The sequence below is a fragment of the Anser brachyrhynchus genome (assembly GCF_964034855.1).
Source record: "Anser brachyrhynchus genome assembly, chromosome: 8".
Lineage (NCBI taxonomy): Eukaryota > Metazoa > Chordata > Aves > Anseriformes > Anatidae > Anser > Anser brachyrhynchus.
Genome location: NC_137702.1, coordinates 10,144,207 through 10,167,012, shown reverse-complemented (window position 1 = coordinate 10,167,012; position 22,806 = coordinate 10,144,207). Strand labels below are relative to the sequence as shown.

Below are 22,806 nucleotides of genomic sequence, written 5' to 3'. Positions count from 1 at the left end.
GGTACCTGGACCGCACCGGGGGCGGGGGGGGGGAACACGGGACAAGGCAGGGGATGCCCGGGACGGGGACGCCCGGGACGGGGACGCCCGGGCTCGGGGGTGCCAAGACCCAAACGGGGCCGGTTCAAGCATGGGGTTGGTGTCAGCATCCCCCCTCCCCGCACACCCACCACCGGGGCCGCCCCGCTTACCGGCCCGCCCCGCCCCGGCCCCGCCGCCGGTCCCGCCCCGCTCCCGCCCCGGTGCCGCCGGCGGAGGCAGCGCGGCTCGGCCCAGCATGGAGGGGACGCGGGGCGCCCTGCTCCGCCTCGCCGCCGCCTGCTGCCTGCTCTGCGCCCTGCCAGGTACCGGGGGCGGCCACCGGGATGGGGCGGGGGGGGGAGAAATAAAGGGGGAGGATGACGGGGGTCCCGCCGGGGGTCCCGCCGGGCTCGCAGCACCGGGGGGTGCTGGGGGGCGCCGTCGGGGCTGGGGGCTCCGCCGCCCGCAGCCGGGACCCTGCGGGGCGCGCCCCGAAATTTGGGCAAACCCCGAGAGCTGGGGGGAGGGGGGGCGAGGAGGGGGTGCCCGGGGGGGGGTCGCCCCGAGGAGCCGAGCTCCGGTCCCCGGCCCGAGCCTCGGAGCCGGCACCGAGGGGACCGGGGACAAAGCGGGAGGGGAGGTGGCGGCGACCCCCGGAGCCGCATGGGGGGAGCCCCGCCGGTAGCCCGAGCCCCCCCCCCCCCCCGGTAGCCCGAGCCCCCCCCCCCGTAGCCCCGTCCCCACGTGGGCTCGCAGCGTCGCGCTGGCGGCCACGCGGCGGGGCAGGAGCCGTCGCCATCCCCTGGCCGTGGCAGTGACAAAGCGGGCGGGGGGGGTGGGGGGCTCGGCGAGCAAGCGTGGTCCCTGTGCTTTGCTGCTAAGAGAAAAGGAAAAAGAAAAAAAAACTCAGCCAGACCGCGATCGGGTCACAGCGCGGCGAAGGGCAGCGGTTGGGGATGAAGGGAGACGCTATTTTTATTTTTTTTTGATGCATTTCTGCCTCTAATAACCAGCCGGCTGGTAGGAGCCCCCCCGTGGGCGCCCGGCACTGGGAGCGGCTGAGGTTTTGAGCAGGAGCTCAGGCTGAGGTTTCGCGCCCCGGATGCGGTTTGTCTGGGTTTGAGGCTGAGCACGGTGAAGCGGTCCCAAACCGGACCCCGTTATGTTGGCAAAGCCCTGGGTAATGCCGTGCTGCCCGTGCGAGGGCGGCCGTGCCGTTACGGGGTGCAGCAGTGCAGGAGCTCGGGGCTGCTGCTGCCTGAGCTGGCCCCGTCTCGCACGCTGGGGTACCCCAGGGAGCTGCCTTCCTCTGCTGGCTCGTAGGAGCCCTCTTGCTGCAACGTCCAAGACTCGAAGTGCTGGGACGTGCCAGAATTAACATTGCGCTGGACTTTTCCTGGGTTGTTTCGTGCCTAATATCCCAATCCCAGTGTCCCTTGGTGGCCTCAGGAAATGGCACCTATGCGGCTGGCCTGGCCCTCGTCCTTGCAGCTTTTGGATTTGGTAGCTAGTCCCAGCCCCAGCTTGGGAGAGCAAATATTTTGTGAAATAGATGGCACGGAAGAGCTGCCACCAGTAACGAAAACCACATGGCAAGCTCAGTCCTCAACGAGACAGCAGAGAATCCCAACAGGACAGTGATGGTGGAAAGGGGTCACGCTGAGGTTGGCCCCAAAGCCAGCAGCCACCCCACAAACCTGCCCAAAACCAGGCACCCAGACGGGTCTCTGCCCTGCTCCCAGTGCCGATCCTCTTTGCCCCCCTCTGGCCGCGTTTGCCGTGGGGCCAGGCAGGGGCTGGTGCTGCCGTGTCCCCTGTGCTCTGCCCACCCCAGCTCTCAATGCAGCCTTTCTTTGCTGCCTGCGGAAATCCACTTCCTCCGGCAACATTAGCCTTAAAAATAAACCCCTGGCGTAGCTTTGGGCTGGGCATTTTGCTGCCTCCCCTCTTCACGCTGAGCTGCCTCGCAAGCGGAGGGGACAGCGCAGGGCTGTGGGCAGCACAAGTGGAGGGAGCCCCGCTTGTGGGTGCCTGGGGTTGTGCGTGCAGGCAACGTGCCCCGCAGACGTGCCATGGGTGCCATTTACACACGCGCTCTCTCCTCCCCATCCATCAGGACCCTGATGGCACATGCTTGAAGCACTCGCCTCCTTCAGCTCCCTTGGCCCCATCCCTCCACGGCAAGGGGAGCCAGGAAGAGATGAAGGACGGACACAGTCACTGCTGGGGTTTCTGTAGGGCTGCCACGCGGTGATGCCGTGCTCTGCAGGGCAGCTCTCATAAGGTCTGGGGCCCAAGCAGCCCTGCAGGCTCTCCTCCAGCTCATAGCACGCTGTCTAGGCTCCCTGCTGACATGGGGCTGCTATTAAGGCAACCGGCTAATTAATTTTCTCCTAATGACATGAGTGCTTCCTCCACTGCAGCTGTGGCTCCTGAAGTAATCAGGGCTGGGGCCGGCTGATGCCAGATCTCCCTGCTGTTGCTGTGTTTATTGGGGTCTGCAGCCCCAGACGAGGGCAGGCGTTGGGTGCTGGCCGTGCTCCCAGCAGTCCTGGGCAAAGGCATCTTCATCGCAGCTCAGTCCTCGTCCTCGGGTACGGAGCAACCAGCGTGGGAGCCTCCCGGACACCTTCCTGCCAAGCAGGGTGCTCTGTAGCTGCATGCGGCCAGTGGAAAATAACCGGCTGGGGAGATGGTGGTGGCCAGGCAAAGCCACGACTTGCACCTCCCCGGCACAGGCTCCGGCACTGCTGCATGCCCTGGGCATGTCTGTGCCGTGGGTTTTTTGTTTTTTTTTTTTTGGCTTTTCCTGGTATTGAAGAACTCGCGCTTGGCATTTTTGTCGCTGTTCCCAGGTCTGCTCATCTCTGCTCTCGCAGCTCTCCCTCTGCCCATCTCTGCCGTGCCACCGTGGTCCGGTGCCCCCATCCCAAATGCGGTGCCACCACGCTCCTGCCTCCCCTTTTTGCTCCCCAGGGGCTCACACCTCAGGCCCGGCATCTGCAGATGCCCTGGGGAAGCATCCTCCTGCCTGCCCAGGCAGGTTGGGCGCTGAGCTGTCCTTCCCCGGCGCCGCACTCGCTCAGCACCCTGTATCTAATCTGAGCCCCGTCTCGTGCTCAGCTCGAGGCCGTCTGCCTATCGGGCTGGAAGGAGCTTCTCGGTCAGGAGACCTGGTTTCTATTCCTGTCCCTTACACCACAGCCCTCGTTTTGCAACGCGCCTGGCCTGGCCAGCTTCCAGAGCCGCGCTGGGCGCTCAGCACCTCTAGCTCAGCTCCCTCGGTTCTGCTGCCTGCGCAACGGGGCACGGCACGGCACGGCTCAGCTCGCAGGGGCCCCGTGGGTGGTGTGAATTAACTTGTGATGTGCAAGGGTGCCTCTGCGGTCCCCAGGTGGGCTGCAAGGACGGATCTGTCCCTGTGCCCCACGCCTGGACTCCCTGCGGCACCCAGAGCCTGTTCAGCCCCTCTCTGCTGCGACACAGACAGGGACAGTCCCGGCATCAGCCCTGGTAGGGATCCTGCTGGAACCTGCTGCAAATTCAGCCTGGTGGCATCCCACCTCCACCGAGGTCCTGCGGGGGATCAGACTGGGACCGAGTGTACAAAGCAGCTGCCCTTTGCCCCGGGTCTGTGCCCGTGAGCCTCGTGTTGCCATGGGGAGGGTGTTTGCTCTGCGGCATCCCTGGGCGCATCCGGCACCCACCCGAAGGGCTCCCGACACCTCCGCCACCCGGGTTCCTTAATTCTGGGCTCTGAGGTCAGGCTGGGCTGCTATCTGATCAGCAGACGCTCCGGTTCTGCTTTTAAATGAAATTAAGAGCCTTGGTTTTAAATCCCACTTATATGGCTTTATGTGCATTTATGCTTAAGCTCCTTCTCCTTGAAGAGGTTGTTTAATTACCCTTGGTTGGTAACCATCAAGATGTAATAACTGGCAACAAAAGATAATTTCTGCACTTAATGGGGTACTTTGCTAAGCAAGAGGATATAATTGCTTAAATACATATAGGTTACAGCTTAGGCTGTTACTCTTTAAATATTATCTTAATTTTGCATTTTACTATATCGTTTGTGACCTGAGCTGTTACGCTTAAATGGAAACTGGATTCAGTTAGTGCACAAAAATAGCGTTTTGGAAGGTTTTGGGTGCCTTCTCTGTGAATCAGAGTAGTGGTTTGACAGTCATTCCGTAGGAAGCTGATGCAAGTGAGTGCCATCCACAGTGACAGCCTGCATGGGGGGATAGATACATCAGCACCAGGGAGCCCTGCTCCGATCGGCACTTTTAGTGAAATCCTGGATGGATTCTTTCTCTTCTTTGCTCTCGGCTCTTGTCTGTGTCTCCGTGGGCCCCTTCCAGCGGTGACTGCGGGCTGCACCCTGGCGCTCTGCCCTCTCAAGCCCCTGCAACCAGCCTGCCACTGGCTTCCCTACCCTACGCGACTCCTACATCTCACCCTGGGCTCTCTCTAAGAGGGATTTTAGAAACGGTGGTAAAGCCTGTGAATTGGAGCTGGATTTATGTTGACCCTTGGGGAGCTCAGGCTGCTGTTTCTGGCTGAGAGGAGGGTGCAGAAGACAACTCTGAGATTTGGACAGGTTTGTGGACACGCTTGTCCACAGGCTGGTCCAGCTGTGGTCCCCGCTCTGTCTCGCTGCCCTGTTTTATTCTGAGAGACAAATACAGAGTGGGGTGGCTGCTGTGGCAGAGGTGAGACCTGGCTGGACGGAGGAGACATCCCCGCTCTGCGTGCTGCCCTGAGAGCAGCGGTGCCCTGTCCTGGTTGTATGTGCTCGTACAAACCTTCCTCGGCCCCTCGCTTGGCCCCAGCCCCGAAGCTCGGGCAGGGAGTGCAAAGCAGGAACAGCCCCGTCTCCTGCAGAGCTGGCTTCCTTCACTCTGGCATATTTATACCACGTCTGCTGCAGAGCTGGTGGGAGCACGGCTGATGTGTGGAGGTCCGTCAGTGTTGTCGTGCGGCCCTGGAGAGGGGCTGGAGCCGGGGGCTGATGCTCAGAGCCCTCCCTTCCCTTGCAAAGCAGGGAGAGTTTCCCACCCCTCTCCAAGACAGGGGCTTCTTGGCTGGCTGCAGCCCTCCTCCCTCAGGGCCTCTCTCTTCCTTTGCCCCTCTCGGTTCCCAGACAGAGGTCACTGCAGTCAGCACTATCTGATGGGAGCTGCCGCTCCGTTTCCACCAGCCCTGCCCCGATGTGGTCTGAGATCGCTGGTTCTCACCAAACACACTGAGCCTGGTGGTGAGCACAGACCCAGGGGCAGGACAGCCAGAGGCCAGCCAGCCAGCTCTGTGTTAGCAGGAACTGCAGCATGACCGAAGCAAACCTCCCCGTGGTTCCCCATCAGGGAAACAGAGATGCTGTTATTATCGGAGCTCGCGCAGCTGGTCTGGCTTCTTCACTCGCAGTGCGGCTGTTGTTGCTTCGTTATGATCCGAGGGTGACTGCGCCTTCACCAGCTGTCTTGGTGTGCTGCAACTGTGGGGCCTTGGAGGATCCCAGGGAGGGTGAAGTGTCTGCACTAACTCCTTCCCTTCCCATCTGAGAGAAGGGCCTGGTTCCCTCGTCCGCAGGAGGTGATGAGGACGATGCCGTAGGCAATGCAGCCGCAGCCTCCCTGGCATCTGGTGCAGGAAGCAGAGCTCCTCCAGGAAGATGCCAGAGTAACGAGCTCTGACCTGCATCCCTGTAAGTAGCTAATAAACATCTGAAATCATCATCACTTAGCGACTGGAGCAGCAGCCACGCTGCTGGAGCTGGGGATTTTCAGAATTAGAGGGCACCGAGGATCCAGAGCGGAGCAGTGGTTGGATCCCGGAGGATCACAGCTGGCGTGGAGTTTGTTGGGTCTCATCCAGCGCAGCCAGCCTCTGTGGCTTCGCAGCAGAGCCGTGCTCTGCCCCGCTGCACTGCACGCTTTGCGCCAGAGCTGGGGGGGAGTGGGTTGCAGTTGGTGCCTGTTTCCATGATAAAACTGGGGGAATCGAAGCTGGGACATCAAACCAACAACGTCGCAAATCTTGATGCAAAACCCTGGAGGGGTATTTTTAATTTAAAACAAAACTAAAGAAAAACACACTGGTGCTTGTGCTCTTTAGCATCCACGTGCTGACAAGCTCCGAATTGCAGGTAACAGGTACTTCCCCTGGTGTTTGGCTTGGTGGCTTGTGCTGGCTTTGGATGTGCCCTTACTCTTAGAAGCTGATAGACAGTGACGGCGATCTTTTGTCTGTCTGTCCCTGAGTGACCAGGATTTACTCCCTGTCTTTTGTCTGTTTGTCCATATTATGGCTTTTGCCTTGTTCACTATCTTCTCACTGTCATCTCCTAATGGCTTGAGTTTTTGTGTTAGCTTGGTTTAGGCTCTCCTTTTTTTTCAGGCTCTCCTTTGTTTCCTGAACTGGTGTGCTGATTTGTGCTGGGCTCGGTGACATGCTAATCCAGGTGCCATCAACTCCTGCGGTGCTCAAAGGCCCCTGAGGGCATCCCTGCTGCCCAAGCTGTTCCCATTCCTGTTCCATACCTGCCAATTTTAACATTTCTACCACAATTCTCTGCAAACTGGGTTTTACATGTTGTGGTGTTACAGCGCACCCGTTCAGGCTGCTGCTATAGCACAAACCTTCCTGAAAGGGTCCCGCTACGTTCCTGTTGGATGCGGGGCCGGAGCAGTGTGTGCTACTGGGCACCGCTTCCCTGGCAGTCACGGGCACCAGGCAATTCCGTGAGAAGGAGCCGTGTGGCTCCTTGTGGAGAAAAGTTTAGGGAAATATTCCTCCCATCAGCATTTCTTGTCACAGACAGCAGGGAGCTGTGTTACAGCAGGACCAGGGTAGTGTTGTTAGCAGGATGAGGGGAGCTGCTTGGCCCCACAAACCCTCCTGCCCCGCAGCACCTCCCGGCAGGGATGCCAGCTCCTGCACAGGGCCCAGACTCATCCTCCTTCCCCCTGCTTTTCCTTTCCGAGCCAGAAAAGCAGCACAGCCATTTCAGAGTTGCTTGCTCTTGTCCAAGACAGCTCTCCCCAGATCCTTCCTCTGCATGACCCCGATCGCAGCTTGCCCACCCCGTGGGAGGCTGGCCCAGGCACAGGCCAGCGATTCAAAGCAGCATGTAGCCAGGCTCGCTGCTGGCTGGGCACCTGGCCACCGCCTTTCCTGTTTACCCCGCAGCAACAGCACAGCTCTGTGTGCGCCTCGCCGCCCGGGAGCAGGTAGCCACGTGTTTACTGAGCATCTGCCTCTGCCCGGCCAAGGGCCTTCAGCGCTGCCCAGCCCGGGCTCCGGAGCTGCTGGGATCTCGCCTAGTTGGCAGCTCACCGAATAAGCAGTGCTGGCTTTCGGGCTGGAAATTGTCACATGAAGAGCTGTGATCCCGGGGCATGCGGTGCCCAGCTCTTTTCTTTCCGGGTGTTACTATGTCCTATACCTTCCTCCATTTCAGAGAGCAGCTCGCTTTGTTTAGGAGCGTGTTCCGGCCAGCCACGGCCAACAGGCAACACCAAAGGGAGCGTCACTTACACCTTTGGCCCTTCATGTTCAAGTTGCCCCAACTGGGGCTCCTCTCGAGAGCCTGTTCTCCGAACGTGCCGAGCGGGGCCGAGCTCCTCGTGCTTCCCCCGCGGGAGCCCTCATGGGACTGGGGCCCGGGCCGGGGAAGCGCAGCTCTGTCAGGCTGCTCCTAGGTTTTGAATTCTCCAGCTGGTTGGGGTACTGCGAAAGCCTCTCTCTCTCGAGATGCATTGTGTCTTTTTTTAGGGCCTGTTAAGTGCTGGAGCTGGAGAAGAGCTCTGATAACTGTGTCCGTTCTGAAGAGCTTTTAAAAACTGCTGTGGTTTTCGCAAGGCCTTTGTACTAGAGTGGGCTGCTTTGTCCGTGGGTGAACGTCTCTTGGTTACGGCATCTGCCTCGGATGCTTCTCCGCTATGGAGAGCATGGGCACGAAGGTAGATTTCCTTCAGTACCCTTACATTTTTCTGCAGTTGGCTCATCGTGCCTCAGTGGCTTAGGTAGAAACATGGGACAGAAATAGTGAAAATATCGGCCATGCGATGTTCTTAACTGGTCTGGAAAGTCCATCCTGATGTGACTGTATTCCTCTGTGTGTTTTTTTTCCTGTTTACACGCCTCAAAAACCCTCACAGGGTCCATGTTTGTGAACGGCAGTGTAAGAGCTTTGTGGCTTCCCTCCTCCGGCGTGCTGTCACCCCGTCTAGGGGATCCTTGCTCGCTGCAGGTCCCTGCCTGCTGTAGGGGGAGGCTGAGCAGCTCCCCAGTCCTGTGACAGCAGAACACTGTCACACTTTATGGTGTTGATACGTTCATAAATAGCTCGTGAAGGCAGCTCCCAAAGCACACCACCAGCTGCTTTACAGCTCTGTAGTACTCTTTAGCTTTGCATTTTACCTTTCACTCCAACAGCAAGCCCATACTTCTACTCAGATGACTAGCAATATACTCCTTACCCTCGCCAGACACAAACTTTTTAAACATCAGTTTTCTACAATTCCTCTAGCAAGGGGAGATAGAGGATCTACTTCTACTTTTTCCCCATTTGTATTTTTTCTACACCACTTCTGACTCGTCTTTACTTTCTCAATCAAATCCTCTAAAAAGGTTCCAAATGTGCTCTGGGGCAGAAGGGGTAGAGATGGTGACCCCACAGAGCGGGAACACAGGATGGAGAGGGAGGAGGGTAAAGACAGGTTCCCTAGAGCAGGGAGGCCAGGAGGGCAGGGAGGCTCTTTGAACCCCTTCCCCAAGTACAAATCTGTGCTGGATTTGGAGTTAACAACACGGAAAGATTCAGTCCCTGGCTACCCCCTCTGTTTCTTCTTTCAGTGTGGGATCTCTGTAACACTTCTCAGCATTTCTTAACTCTCTTCCCTAGGAGAAGGAGAGAACACAACAGAGACCTCGGTGACAACACCTTTTCTTAGCACCACGCCAACCTCTCATCAGCTCAGGGAAACCTCTGACCTCAGTCCAGACACTACTGCTGTTCCAGAGACAAGTTTGGGGAAAAACGTGACTGCTGCAACACTCAATGTCACTGGAGTCACCAATGCGGAGGCGGAGGATGCCTCTATCTCTGCCACCACCGTGGCAGGAACCGAGGGAGAGAGACTGCAGGCTTCTGCTACTGCCAGCCCCGCAGACATCCCAGTTACGCAACATGAGCACCACAACGTGAGCTCGTCAGATAACAGCAGCACTGAAATCCCCTCCCCTGCCCCGACAGCCAGTACTCTGGAAGAAAATCAGCCTGACCGTGAAGTGACGGAGCCTTTCAGCACAACCGAAGAAATGGATGATGCCAGCAGTGCAACCCCAACGACGCCTCTGAACAACGTGCTCGGTGAGGTTTTGCCTTTCCTGACTGTGCAGAAAGTCCTGCCCCAAAGATGCACAACCCAGGAGCTTACGGTGCTGAACGTCCTTCTGCTTCTGTGAATGAACTCTTGTGGGAACTGGAGAGGGGGGCGGAATTGGGAAGAGCCATTAGGCCTGTCCCGTTCAGCGGGACTGACTTGCAGAGTTGCTGTGAGTTCAGCATCCTCCTTGCAAACCCTGTTACTTGTGGCATTAATTCTGTTGGCTGCTTGCTGATGAGGATGTTGATGGTGTGTGGGGAAGGCCTTTGTATATCTTTTCCTGACCAGTGCTCCTCAGCTGGGCTGGGGGCCTGACAGGAGCCTTCCCTGCTGCCTCCTCTGTCATAAGGCATGGAGATGGGCAGGCACGAGCGGCAGCCCACCCTCCCTGGGCTATCATGGGAACCCATACTTTAAATTCAGATCTCCCTGGGCAGCCTGCGGGTTGGCTCTGAGGGGCTGGGATCCCATTCTCAGCCACTTCGGGGTTGTCACCCCCCCGATGCATGGCACATATCGATTGACCATTGATTTGCATGGTGTTTGTGCGCAAGGGTATCCTTCGCCCTGGTTGTGTCACGGGGTCCCCCTGCGCTGTGGCACAGCCTCAGGGGATGCTGCTACCCAGTTGCTGGGCAGCCCCTTTGTGCTCCCCATAAGGAGGGATGACAGACATTTCCCGGTTTCTTGCTCCGGGGTGATCTCCAGCTCTGTGCAGAACTGTTAGAGGTTTCCCTACTTGTCCTTTGTCCACAGAGGACAGGACTAGCGGGGCCGGCTGAGGTTGGCTGACATTGCAGACTGGCACATAGGAAAACCAAGAGAACTTTCTAGCACTGTGCCCCATAGTGTGGCTCTGCTGTGTCTGCACTCTGTGTCTGCTTGTTTTCTGAAGGGTTGTCAGAAAGCTGCTTTTCCTATAGTCCCCATCTGCCTTCTTTACAGTCTTGCTTCTGTTTTGTCCAGTCCCACAGCACTTGTAGTCTATCCTTTGAAATGATCATTTGTCCCTATTTTGTTTTTCCCTATTTTGCAGCAACCACCAACAGCTGTCAGCTGGGGCCTTCAGACAGACAGACCGTGGGGCCCACAGAGGCAAGGTCTGAAACCAGGCCAGGAACAAGCCCTGTGGGTGCCACAGAGGTGAGCACCGTGGAGCCCAGAACCTCCTCTGCTCCCGTCTCCACTGTAGAGAGTACATCCTCTGCGACTGCCTCTGGTACTGTCACAGCGAGACCCCCTGTGACCAGCTCCGCCACAAGCATAGCCGCCAGCCCCACCAGCACATCTCCACCGGAGCACCCCTTAGAGCCCATGCATGAGAAAGCTTCTGTGTTGGATGTTGGTGATGATGAAAACCCAGGTAAATGCTCTGCTTTTGTCCCTGCTCTCACAAAACACGGCAAAGGGTTGGGCGTACCTCAGATTTCCTCTCAGTCGCACTGAGCAGAACGAGAAAAGAGAGGGCTTTGCTACTCCGGCCTGTGAAGGCTTTCCTTTGGCCTCATTGCCTTGGTGTCCTTGCAGAGCTACCTAGTTCTCCTTTGGCTGATACAACGAGGGCTGATCCCTTGGTAATCGCAGTGATCTCCGTCTTCATCGTCATGGTGGGCATCCTCGGCCTGGTGGGCTTCCTGCGATACCGCCAGCACAACAGCCGCATGGAGTTCCGGCGCCTCCAGGACCTCCCCATGGTGAGCGATGCCTTCAGCGCAGCCTGACGTGGTCTGGCTTCGTACTGGCTTTTGTCTTCTAAGCAGTTCCCCTATTAGCAATGTTTTGGGGTATTTGGGGAAAGGATGCTGATCACAACCCCTGCTCCCTCTTAGGTCCCTCTCCTTCCCACCAGGGTTTGCTTTGAGGTGACAGATCTCAAGGGTGACAGCTAACGAAGCAATCTGCCTTCCCCTCACTCTGCAGGAGAACACTAAGAGGTTAAACAGAGAGGAAGGGGAGCACCATCCAAACTTCCCCTGAAACACCTTCCTAGCCTCTTCCCCTGTGTTCTGATGTATTTGCCTTGTGACTATGACGAAGCAGGCTCTGTGCTCTGCTCCAGGGGTGGGACAAGTTTACTGCTGTTGTCCTGCAGCTAGCAAGCAAGCTGATGCTGTCACAGCTTGAGTAGAGTTCTCCACAGCCAGGGTTTTCCACATCCTCTCCCTGCATGCACCTCTTCTCTCCCAGAGCTTCATTAAAATGGAAGAGTGACTGTCCAAAGACCCGGGAACTGCACAGGGACAACATTTGTGTTGATGGCTGGGCAAATATCCCTGCTGTGACAGTGTGGATGGCGAGGCTGGGGCTGTATGCCATCATGCACGTTAAAACACGCTTTTCTCTGCTTCCAGGATGACATGATGGAGGACACTCCCCTCTCACTCTACAGCTACTAGGCACCCAGGCTGTCCTCCGCCTGGCAGGCTGAACTTCCCAGAGGAGAAGGCCTTGAGGACTTGGTCCCAGACAATCTGCTGACGAATGAGGGGGCTCTGACTTGCACACAACTGAAAGAATATTTTTTTTTCAGGCGGCTTTTGGTTTTAGATTTTTTAAATAGTTTGTTGTTGAAGTTTTTATGTTGGGAATCAGAGCCCAGGTCTGGCTTACTCCTCCAGGCTCTCCTCAAAAAGGCGCCCCGAAGAGGTGCCTCCTCCTTTTTGTGTGGTGACCGATTAGCCAAGACAACTTTGACCATCACATTCTGCATGGAGTTCTTCTGTCCATCTTTGCAGCTGCTGCTTTCAAAGGAGATGGGCAAGTGATCCATGCAAAAGCTGTTACACTGATGGGGTCAGCAAAGTGCTAGCAAAGGAGACTGCTGTTTTCTGAGGGATCCAAGGATGAGAAGATCAGTTCTCTTAGGCTCCCTCTTGTTCTGTGTTTTTAAGTATTTTTTTTCTTGCACTTTTTTTTGCTCCTGTTTCAGCTTTAGTCCTGGGCTTGACACTGCACATCCTGAAACACCTGCTGGGAGCGTGACAGACTACTCTGCTTCCTTCCTACATGCACACCTTTTCTCTTTTAGGGAAAACAGTTGTGTGGCCACTAGAGAAGCACCCTCGCTACCTATGTTGCTTTGAAGTCGCTGGAAGGAAACGAGCATGATTTTAGCTCAACAGGGCTTGACAGAACTCAGTCTATTGCCAACTAGACACACTAATTTGGTCTCACCAAACTTAGGAAACTGGGTCTCCCATACTTGACATTTTTAGCATATGCATAACTCCTTGCTCAGGCTCCGTAAGTGCTTTAGTCCACTTTCCTGTCTGGATTGACACGTGCCTTTCCTCAGGTACCTGCCATTTTGCTGCTAGCATCTGGTTTCTGAAAATTGTTGTACAAATCTAGCTCTGCACTGTCCCTCCTCTGTCAGTGCAAGGCCAAAGCTTCTTTACCTTTTAATGTTGTTTTTTGAGCCAGTTAGTGTCATGAGGACATATGCTGGATGTAGGTGCCTTCTTCCCCTTCCCTTTCTAGCTGTTAGGCTGATTAGATTCTGCATTTTTGCCTCAAAATATCACTGCTGTAAACTGCAAGACTTTTAAGGTCCTTCAAAGAAACCCAGAGACCAGAGCCTCTGAGTGCAAGTCAGGATCTTCAGATGCCCTCACTTCAAAAAGACCTGATAGTGCATGACATGGAAGTATTCATGTAATTAGTACCTGCTCCTGTTTTTTAATTCACATGTGACTGCAGGTAAAGAGAAACACATGCCTTCTCTAGAGTGTTTGATTTTTGACTAAGGTAGTTGTTCCCTTGGGATACAGCAAGGACTAGAAGTTATCTACCACATTGCTCTTAGAAGCCTCTGTCTCTCCTCTCCTTTCAGTAGCAACACGTGGACCCCACAAAGGACGGATAGACTCACAAAGTACCTATTTTTTTCCAGTTCTGTTATTGCTTTTCTTAGCAGGGAAAGGGGAATTTGCCCATCAGCAGGGCTCAAATTATCTGCAAGGCTCAAAGGTGGAGCAGAACTGGTCTGGGCCAAATAGATGAACTGGGTAAAGCAGCAGTTCCTCCTTCCTGCGGTACTACTTCCGAAGTGGCTGACAAGTGGCTGCGGAGCATTTCAGATTCAGCTGTTGGCTTTGGCCTTGCATCTGTTTATTGTAAGGATGCCCAGTACAATAGGGAAGAACGGTTGGTTCTCTCCTTACTATTATTGCATGAAAACTAAAGGGCAATTGTCACAGCTCCAAAGCTTTTGTATCAAGCATTGTCTGCACAGAGCAATCTCCCTAGCTACAGACTTGTTTCCCCTGCCGGAGGGCAGGGTGCTACTGGTTTTTCGCACAAAGAGAGGCAAGTTAGTGGTGGAAAATAGAACTCCATCCTGGCTGGAACTGGTGCAGGCTGGCATAGCTGGAAAGTGTCTCTGCACAAAACCAAAAGGGCAGGGGCTGGCTGTTCTGGCTTCCCACACGTTGCTGTCCAGGGGAAAGGGGTGAGGAGGAAAACTCACCCAACACCAAAGTGCAACTTTCTTTGTAAAATATGTTTATAGTGGATTTTTTTTTCTGCAATAAAGTTACAAATGCCAAAGGTGCCCCTGGTTCTCATATTTTCATATGGTCAAATTAGATATAATCTGTCTTAGAGGGACACACTAGACCAAATAATCTAACATACACACTTTTAGACTGTCCCTTGCCTCTAACTGAAGCTACCCTTATTGTCATCTGTTGTCAACTGCAACCCCGAACTCTATTTACAGAAATATTTTCAAAGCCAGTCTAATCCAAGCCTAAGTAGCATCATCTGTCATACTTCTTTCTATAGTACAGAAATCAAAGCAAACTGAAATGAACATACTTCTTGTTTAGCTTCCTAGCTGTCTGAGCCCCTTGGGAGCTCAGACCCCCAGGGAGGCAAGTGCTCAGGGTTGGTTCCAAAAGTCCTAATCTTGCTGCAGAACTGACAGAGTCCCTCCCCAGCTAATAGTCTACTCTAACTGTTAGAGTAATTGTGCAAAATCATCCAGCTTGTGCCACAGACTCTATGCTACAGGAGCTTCTCCTGGAAAAGCAAAATATGGTAGGTAAAAATACTTGGTCATCGGGCTTACGTGGTTTCTGAAAGAGTTCCCACAGCAAATCTAGAAAAGCAAACCCCTGGAAGATCTAGAGGATGTGAGGAGATAACAAACACTTCTTAGGTCAGCAAAGTGCTTGCTGAGTAATCTGAATAGACTCAGGGCTGAACACCCAAGCCTGCAGAGATTTCAGTACTGTCCCAACAATACAACCGTACAGAACAGAAGAACTAAGTAACGGAACAAACATGCTACAACTAAGCCAGTCTTTTCAAGTCTGAAGTCAGCATTATGCTTGTGGTTTATGTTGGAGTTTCCTCTGTTCTATCACCGACATTGCTTGGAGCCAGTTCGTTCTCAGAGCAAACTGGTGAGCTGCCCTGTTGGAGAGCTAGCACAGAGCAGATCTGCATTAGCTGGAGATGCAGCAGCAGGACAGGATTCTGCAGGCAGCCACCCTCAGGAGGAACGAAGCTTACTGCCTTTGCCCAGCCCGGTTTGACCTCCCAGCCAGGTGGTGCAATCTCTGAGGCAGCCAGGTTTGCAGGTGGACCGTGGGCCAGTTGCGTAGGCTTCATCTTCCCAATCCAGCAAAGCAGACTTTGTCAGAACCAGAAAAAAAACTGTTGCCAATTTCCACATGTCCCCTTGAACACAGCACTTGCTTTTGGTGGTCCCTCGGTGCTTAGTTTTAATGCCTCCTAGGCTAAGGCACAATTATAATTAATTAGTACAGGGACAAGAATCAATCAAATCACTTACATTTGAAGCTAAATGGGAGGGAAAGAAACCCAGATAAAAGAAAGCAGAGTTTAAGACCCACCTGTTTTCTCTACCCTGCCCTCTTTCCCTCTCTAGGTTCATGTTTTGAAGGGAAGGGGATTTGAGCAGCTGTTTTGAAGGGAAGCTGGATTGAGCAGCTGAAGAATGACAGTATTAAGAGCTCCTGCACCACAGGCAGGACTACCTGTGCCAAACACCAGTTCTCTACCCACTCAGTTGTCCGGGTTTAGTTTTGACAATGTGTATCTTCTCCACCATGTCACACTGCAAGTCTGTACATAAGGCTACAGTGTGCAGAGAGGCAGAGAAACCGCTATGAAAAGCTCTGGAGTGGACAAGGCAGCATGTGGAACTGGTAAGACCAATAACGCCATGAGGTTCTCCCATGGATAACAGTCCTGTGCTTGCGACCATTTAAAGCAGAATGCAGGAAGCATCGCACTGATCCAGGGAGCAGGAGTGCAGAAGCAAGCCAGGGAGGCACAGCAGAAAACTTTCAGTAATGAAGGCTATGAAATTATATATAACCCTTGAAACTTTTAGCCAGTAGCCAAGCAATGTTCTTCTCATACCTTCTCATTCTGGGGAGAACAGAGAATGCCTATTGTCATTTTCCAGATACCTAGGAAGGAAACAGGAGGCTACGTCTCCAAATTATTCATATTTAATTTCCGATGACTATATTCAATTCTGTAAAAATACAGATTTCTCATGGGAGAAGAGGGAAAGTTTTTTCTTATTGTACCTCCTGAACCTCTGCCAGGGATGCTCACGTCTAATTGCTACCTCTGCATTATTGCACAGCAGAAAGTGAGATAGGGATCTTCTCTCCAATCTTCCCTCCCATCGCCCACAAAGAAAAAAGAAGTCATGCATTTCCCAGCCATGAAAGAGCCAAATATGTGGTCCTACTGATATGTCGCCAAGTGATAGGCAAAGCTGGAGGACCATGACTGCTAACAAAAGTCTCTGTCAGTATTAGGCCTCCAAAACTGTTTGTTTGTTTGTTTAATTCCCCAGAATTTTGTAAGATGATCAAGGTCTTCAAAATTCTCCATCAAATCACGTTTGAATGAAGACACTTCCACACACCAATGCTGTTTCCTCACAGATCTGAGAAAAATCAGCTCTTACGCAAAGCACAACTTCAGACCAGTCTCAGAAAGTAAAGCACTTAAATCTGCCCTGGAGGGGACTTTTCAATTGTGGCTGGGGATGCATAGGTTGCAAACTAGATCCTGTGCCATATCAGATTCTGTAACATCAGTAAGCTCTTATAAGCAGTCATTAACTATTATATGAAGGAAACATAGAGAGGATGCTAGCCAGTGTCAAACTTGATAGATTTGTGCATTTTGAAGACAAAGGGATCAATGTACTTATCTGCATGGCAGCCTGCACAGCCTTCTGTGGAGTTATTCCCACTTCCTGTCTAATAAATGCACTTGAAAGGCATCCTTAACGCAGGTCTGCTTCTCATGCACTAGCAGTTTAACAATGGTTAGCCTCAGTTCCTCTATAATAATTTTTCTTTTGAAAGACCCATCAGCCAAATAACTCCCTGAACCACAAAACCAGCATGATCTTGATCAGAGGGGCAGTGGTCACAGCTGCAAGAAAATAAGCGTGTTTTTGTTCCTACTGTTCAACTCCCTCTCTGTTTACAGGTAGACCCAATCCCCCACCCACAGTTCAAATAAAGAAAGAGCTAAGTAAGTTACCAGAGGTATCCTCCCAGCCATAAAACAGGTCTCCCTGTGATGAACTGCCCAGAATTAATACATCCCTGCAGCAGAAGCCTTTTGCTAACGCTCTTTGAACTATAATGGAACATCTGTTGACAATCTCCCGCAGGGTAACTTCTCCCCTCCCCTGTTTTAATCCTCTCTCCTTCAGAAGTACTTTTGCTCTGAAATTAGACACATCAGTTGCCACAGAACGGCTCTCACAAGCATGAAAGTGTTTCCTTCACACTGGTCTTTCCCGAGAGCTGCAACGAGAGGGATGAGCAGCTAGGCCTCCTTGGTATTTTCTTTAAAATCTTGCTGTTATATCCGAGTAACAGAAGCTCTCGATGCTAAATTATAGGTTCTGCTTGGAACAAGACAAGGCTCATGGTTTCTGGAACATGCCTTTCAGCCAGACTTAGGGATTCATTTAATTCAGACTGAGAAGGGTTTTGCTGGAGACCACTGCAAAATTAGCAGTTTTCCTTTGTGCTGATCCTGACTATGCCATCTGATCACCCAAGGGGACCAAGCCTGATCATTTCTTCCATTTCCTTACTGATGAGCTTGGGTGAAGGATAAGTGTTTTCACCTTTTTTTTTTAAAGGATCTCAAGTCTTTTCGGTGGAATTGTGCACAATGTTATTTGTGGCTGGCTAGCAGAACCTCTCTTCTTTTTTTTTTTTCAAAAAGGGCTGAGAGAAGCATTGGGAAAACAGCTCCCTTTGTTTTAGAGTCTCACCTGGTGGCCCACACCGAGTGACAGAGAATTGTTCACTTACATTCAAGCCATCCAAGCGGGCCTTTATACCCTGACCATGATCTGCTAATGGCTGTTCACACATTCAGATCCGCCATAAGATGCGGAGTCGAACTCTGGGAAGCAGCTGTTCCCTGATGAGGGAAAACTAACTGATCTCAGATTAACCTTCAAAGCAAAAGCCACAGCTCATAGAGCTGACTGAGATGAAGATCACAGGAGCAGCCTCTGCCTCTGTGTCCAGTCTTGGTCTGTGCTCAAGCCCCCACTCGACGACTACTACTGCTGCTGCTCTCAGACTAGCACCACCATTCTCTGCCTGCTCTTCAGACCAGTCCTAACCAGGCTCTGCTGTGTCCCCTTCGCAGGATTCCGAAATCTGTGCCACATCCCAAGGTCCTTTATATTGACTGAGAAGTATACATCAAAGCAAATGCTACAGATCTGTCTCCGGCATTATCCCATGTGCTAGACTACGCAGCTTTCACCGTTAAATAGGCAGTTCTCCCCCCTCCCCATCTTCTAAGGCTTTTTGAAGTGCCATCCTTTGTCTCTTCCCTTCTCGTTCACCAGCCAGCAATTCTAGAATTAAATTCTCTCAGAAGAAAACGGGCGAAAAAATTCAAACCGTATTAAGAAATTTCACAAGGCCCTTTTTTTTTTTTTTTTTCTCCCCACTATTGCACTCTCTTCATATAAAACAAACTTATCAGTCCCTCCTTTATGGTGCTCATGGAAGTTTCTGTTCAAAGAATAAGATTTCTGAGCCTGTTTTGAGACACAGAAGAGGAAGGAATTTACCAACACCTGTCAAGTCAGTTATTCCATATTGGGTCTCGTCAGACAGGGTAAATTTAAGATCAGTTTATCAGTGTATCTGTTCTGTTCTTGCTACGTACAGTCTCCCTAAATGGCACAATCTATGTATCCCATTTAAACAAGACCCAATCTAATCCAAAATTTGCAATATATTTTGGAAAAAAAGCATTTGAAGGCACTAATAGAGGCAGCACACAAAATTCTCTCAATTTGTTCTGGCTCAGCGAGTGGGAGGTCAGAAGACAGGATCATATATCCCACCCCATGACAGGGGAGAGGGCTGAAGCAAAAGGCTGCAGAAGGAATTCTCTGACCTTGGAGGAAACCCCCCACTGCAAACAGGCACCACAGCATCTCTCCCTCTGCAAGCCAGTAGGCAACTGCAAAAGCAGATCAATGCACCAGAAATCAGGCCCTCCACCAGTGTGTCACCTGGGGTGAGAGAAGAGAATACACAGAGCTGTGCTGTAAATGTATAGGGTATAGGTCTAAGCTAAAGAACGTTAACATTTTAGGTCTCAGGTACAGGTAGGGAGACCTGGTGGGTCTGTGATGACTGTTATCAAAATGCCTGTTTCTCTTCCTTGAATTGCCTCCCTTAGGTCTGCCCCACACCTCATGGCTTCCAGTTCTGGTAAGTCCAAGAAACCAAGCAAGTCCAGAAGAAGAGCTTGCCTGCTTTGGGAAGTCAATATTCTCTACATGTGTTATTTGTTCCCTGCAGTAAAGAGGGCATCTTTTGATTAACATAAAAGGTCATGCAGATTTAGTTCAGGCAGGCTGTTAGGTCACTGCTGAGGTCATTTGCTTCAGCATATTTCTGTCCTCTTTCCCAGTATTACTCTCCTCCAGCTCAAAACACAGTGTGGAGATATCTTTACTGCGTCAGAACAAGGAATTGGCCTTCCCCAGACTCCTTACCCCATACGCCAGCCCTAAGAACAAATGACAGCCTATGTCTAGCCTCTCCAGCACTGCTGGTTCACTGTGGACTGCAATTCATGTAAAATTCTAATACAAAAACATCCTCATCCATCATACTGAAGCAGAGAAATACCAAAAAGCATCCTCACAAGCTATACAAGTTCAAATTAAAATAGGTGCCCATCTGTCAACACAGCTCCTGGGTGTTCCTGCTCTCGTATTGGTCAGGGTTTCTGATGCTACTATGATATAAATATTTACTGCTAATGCTAAGTGACAGATAACTAGGTTCTTGTTAAATGAAGGACACTGCATCGGCATCTGTTTGGCAAAGATCTATATAGGAGACCATACCTGGCACATGCCTCAGAATAAAATGTTAAAGAGAAGAACTTAACCCCTTAATGGGACATGAAGGCTCCTTAGGAGTTGTCCCAACAACGACCTGACATGTTACAACGGCACCTACAAATTGTAGCAGGTTTGCTAGTAAAGTCTGAATCAGCAGGATTTGTGAATTGGAAGAACAGAATACAGGGCAGTTTAATATGCCTTACAGCCTCCATTCACAAGAATCTTAAGCATCTTACTAAAGTAGGGCATGAATTTTTTCTTTTAAAGGAACATTAGCCCTTTGTTCCCGATTTCCTTTAATGCTAAGTGTTAATGCAAACGCAAGGGTTTTTTTGTATCCTAAAAGCAAGGCAGAAATCCAAAAGGATAAAGAGGCTGAGAGATGAACCTTCTTGAAGTGAGCAATTTTCACCTGCCTAATCTCGCTGGCTGTGTGTCAGCACCAAAACAAAGATGGAGCCACATTAAAAAGGGGGTATCTTGGCGCTGTCAGGGGAAGTGATAAGTATCATAATTGGCCCTCACATGCAGCTTTACATTACCCTGACACCAGACGGGGGGGAGGATGAAAGAGCAGGCAGGCACACACACATTAACTCTGTCGTTTGCATAGCAATAGTGCTCTCAGAGCAAAGTTTTAACTGTGGCCTAAGTGCTCCAAATCCTACTGCCTCCACACCTTTACATGCCTTTTACTCACCCCGATCAGAAAAACTGGGCACAGCAAGTGTCTCTGATCAAATTATCGGTATGAACTCTGGAGCGGCCTGAACAGCAGACATAAATAGGTTCTGCAGACTCTACCATTTGCATTATCGTGGAAAACCTAGCTAGGCTCTTCAGATCCTGAGGGCACAGGAACCAGCCACACTTCACTAATTACCTTCAGGCGCTTTGGTCTCTGTGGTGCTAGAAGCTTTATGGGATCTGACGCCTTTGAGATTGAACCCTGAGGTAGAAATCCTCACCCAGAGATGGAGAAAACCACTCTGCCTCTCTCAACAAGTTCCTGCTTCTCTCTAAAAGAAATGAAGTGTGGGAATAGAAATGTTGTTTTTGCAGTGTTACATTGTATAGAAGGAAGGAATGTGGTATTGAGATATGCTTACAGTGATAAGAAAGCTCAGCAGGTGTCCTCCTAAAATGCAGACAACCAGACTCCTTAGAGCAATCAGGTGAAAATCACTATGTTAAGTCAAGCCAGATAAGGGGAGAAAACATTACCATCTCAAAAACAGGCCGGCAACTGAAGGCCAGGCATTGTCTGTGAAGCATCAGGTAGATTGTGAACCTGGATTACCCACTCCAGTGGGGAAACAGGGGAGGGTCCTGTCATCAAAAAGTATATAAACTGTGTTTTTGGAACTAGTAGGTGCGCTCTCCTGCTTGTGGGGCGCCCGCCATTGCAATCGCGAATAAATTACTACTTCACTGAGATCCTCGCCTGAGCCTAAGTTATTGGCTACGGAGTGTTTCTCACAATTGGGGGCTCGTCCGGGATCCAGTCACCTACCGGGGAGCCCCACCGCCGCAGCAGCAGGAAGGCATGCCCCGCTGATTTCAGCGGTCCTGTGCATCGACGGTGGCGGTTCTGCGGAGAGCTGACAGAGGGCCCGAGACTGATTAAAGAGGCAGGATCCGTGAAGTAGTGGGGAAAAGGAAGAAGGTAGGCACTCAGGGTTTTAAGAATTGATCCGGTAACTCTGTGCACAGACCAAGGTAAGAAATATTAAGTATTGCCTCGGGGGTCGGGTGAGACTCTGTGTGATGTGTGATGTGTGATTGAGACGTACTTTTGTACGAAGCGAGTGTGGAGTCCTGATCCGCGGTTCCGTAGCTCCGCGAGGGGCGCGGCCGGAGACGGACGAAGCGTGAGATAGGGGAGAGAAAGGAAGAGTCTCGGGAAATTTGGTGTGCGGTAATCCTTGCACGGGGTAGTGCTCGGAGTACACCAGGGAAATTTGGTGTGCGGTAATCCTTGCACGGGGTAGTGCTTGGAGTACACCAGGGAAATTTGGTGTGCGGTAATCCTTGCACGGGGTAGTGCTTGGAGTACACCAGGGAAATTTGGTGTGCGGTAAGCCTTGCACGGGGTAGTGCTTGGCAGTACACCAGGGAAATTTGGTGTGCGGTAATCCTTGCACGGGGTAGTGCTTGGAGTACACCAGGGAAATTTGGTGTGCGGTAATCCTTGCACGGGGTAGTGCTTGGAGTACACCAGGGAAATTTGGTGTGCGGTAAGCCTTGCACGGGGTAGTGCTTGGCAGTACACCAGGGAAATTTGGTGTGCGGTAATCCTTGCACGGGGTAGTGCTTGGAGTACACCAGGGAAATTTGGTGTGCGGTAATCCTTGCACGGGGTAGTGCTTGGAGTACACCAGGGAAATTTGGTGTGCGGTAATCCTTGCACGGGGTAGTGCTTGGAGTACACCAGGGAAATTTGGTGTGCGGTAAGCCTTGCACGGGGTAGTGCTTGGCAGTATACCAGGGAAATTTGGTGTGCGGTAATCCTTGCACGGGGTAGTGCTTGGAGTACACCAGGGAAATTTGGTGTGCGGTAATCCTTGCACGGGGTAGTGCTTGGAGTACACCAGGGAAATTTGGTGTGCGGTAATCCTTGCACGGGGTAGTGCTTGGAGTACACCAGGGAAATTTGGTGTGCGGTAAGCCTTGCACGGGGTAGTGCTTGGCAGTACACCAGGGAAATTTGGTGTGCGGTAATCCTTGCACGGGGTAGTGCTTGGAGTACACCAGGGAAATTTGGTGTGCGGTAATCCTTGCACGGGGTAGTGCTTGGAGTACACCAGGGAAATTTGGTGTGCGGTAATCCTTGCACGGGGTAGTGCTTGGAGTACACCAGGGAAATTTGGTGTGCGGTAAGCCTTGCACGGGGTAGTGCTTGGCAGTATACCAGGGAAATTTGGTGTGCGGTAATCCTTGCACGGGGTAGTGCTTGGAGTACACCAGGGAAATTTGGTGTGCGGTAAT

The 22,806-nt window shown here is 52.1% G+C and overlaps 1 protein-coding gene and 1 long non-coding RNA gene across 2 annotated transcripts; one reads left to right on the top strand and one right to left on the bottom strand.

Moving 5' to 3' along the window:
* Window positions 1-187: 187 nt before the first annotated feature.
* On the top strand, window positions 188-13,961 carry LOC308198953 (uncharacterized protein). The gene is made up of 5 exons (XM_080602247.1): window positions 188-344; window positions 8,930-9,397; window positions 10,450-10,776; window positions 10,941-11,107; window positions 11,765-13,961. Exons 1-5 carry the CDS (start codon window positions 278-280, stop codon window positions 11,807-11,809), a joined length of 1,074 nt encoding a protein of 357 aa, XP_080458373.1. The 5' UTR covers window positions 188-277; the 3' UTR covers window positions 11,810-13,961.
* Window positions 13,962-14,205: 244 nt separating this feature from the next.
* LOC308198964 lies at window positions 14,206-20,846 on the bottom strand. Its single transcript, XR_013954300.1, has 2 exons — window positions 15,275-20,846; window positions 14,206-15,157 (listed from the first exon to the last, which is right to left on the bottom strand). It is a non-coding gene; the product is annotated as an uncharacterized lncRNA (long non-coding RNA).
* Between the last annotated feature and the right edge of the window lie 1,960 nt (window positions 20,847-22,806).

What these genes read in the sequence shown, in the direction of transcription:
- LOC308198953 (XM_080602247.1), top strand. Translation starts at nt 278, where the DNA reads ATGGAGGGGACGCGGGGCGCCCTGCTCCGCCTCGCCGCCGCCTGCTGC. An exon ending in CCTGCTCTGCGCCCTGCCAG is followed by an intron (nt 345 to 8,929) that starts GTACCGGGGGCG and finishes TCTCTTCCCTAG; the next exon opens with GAGAAGGAGAGAACACAACA. An exon ending in GCCTCCAGGACCTCCCCATG is followed by an intron (nt 11,108 to 11,764) that starts GTGAGCGATGCC and finishes CTCTGCTTCCAG; the next exon opens with GATGACATGATGGAGGACAC.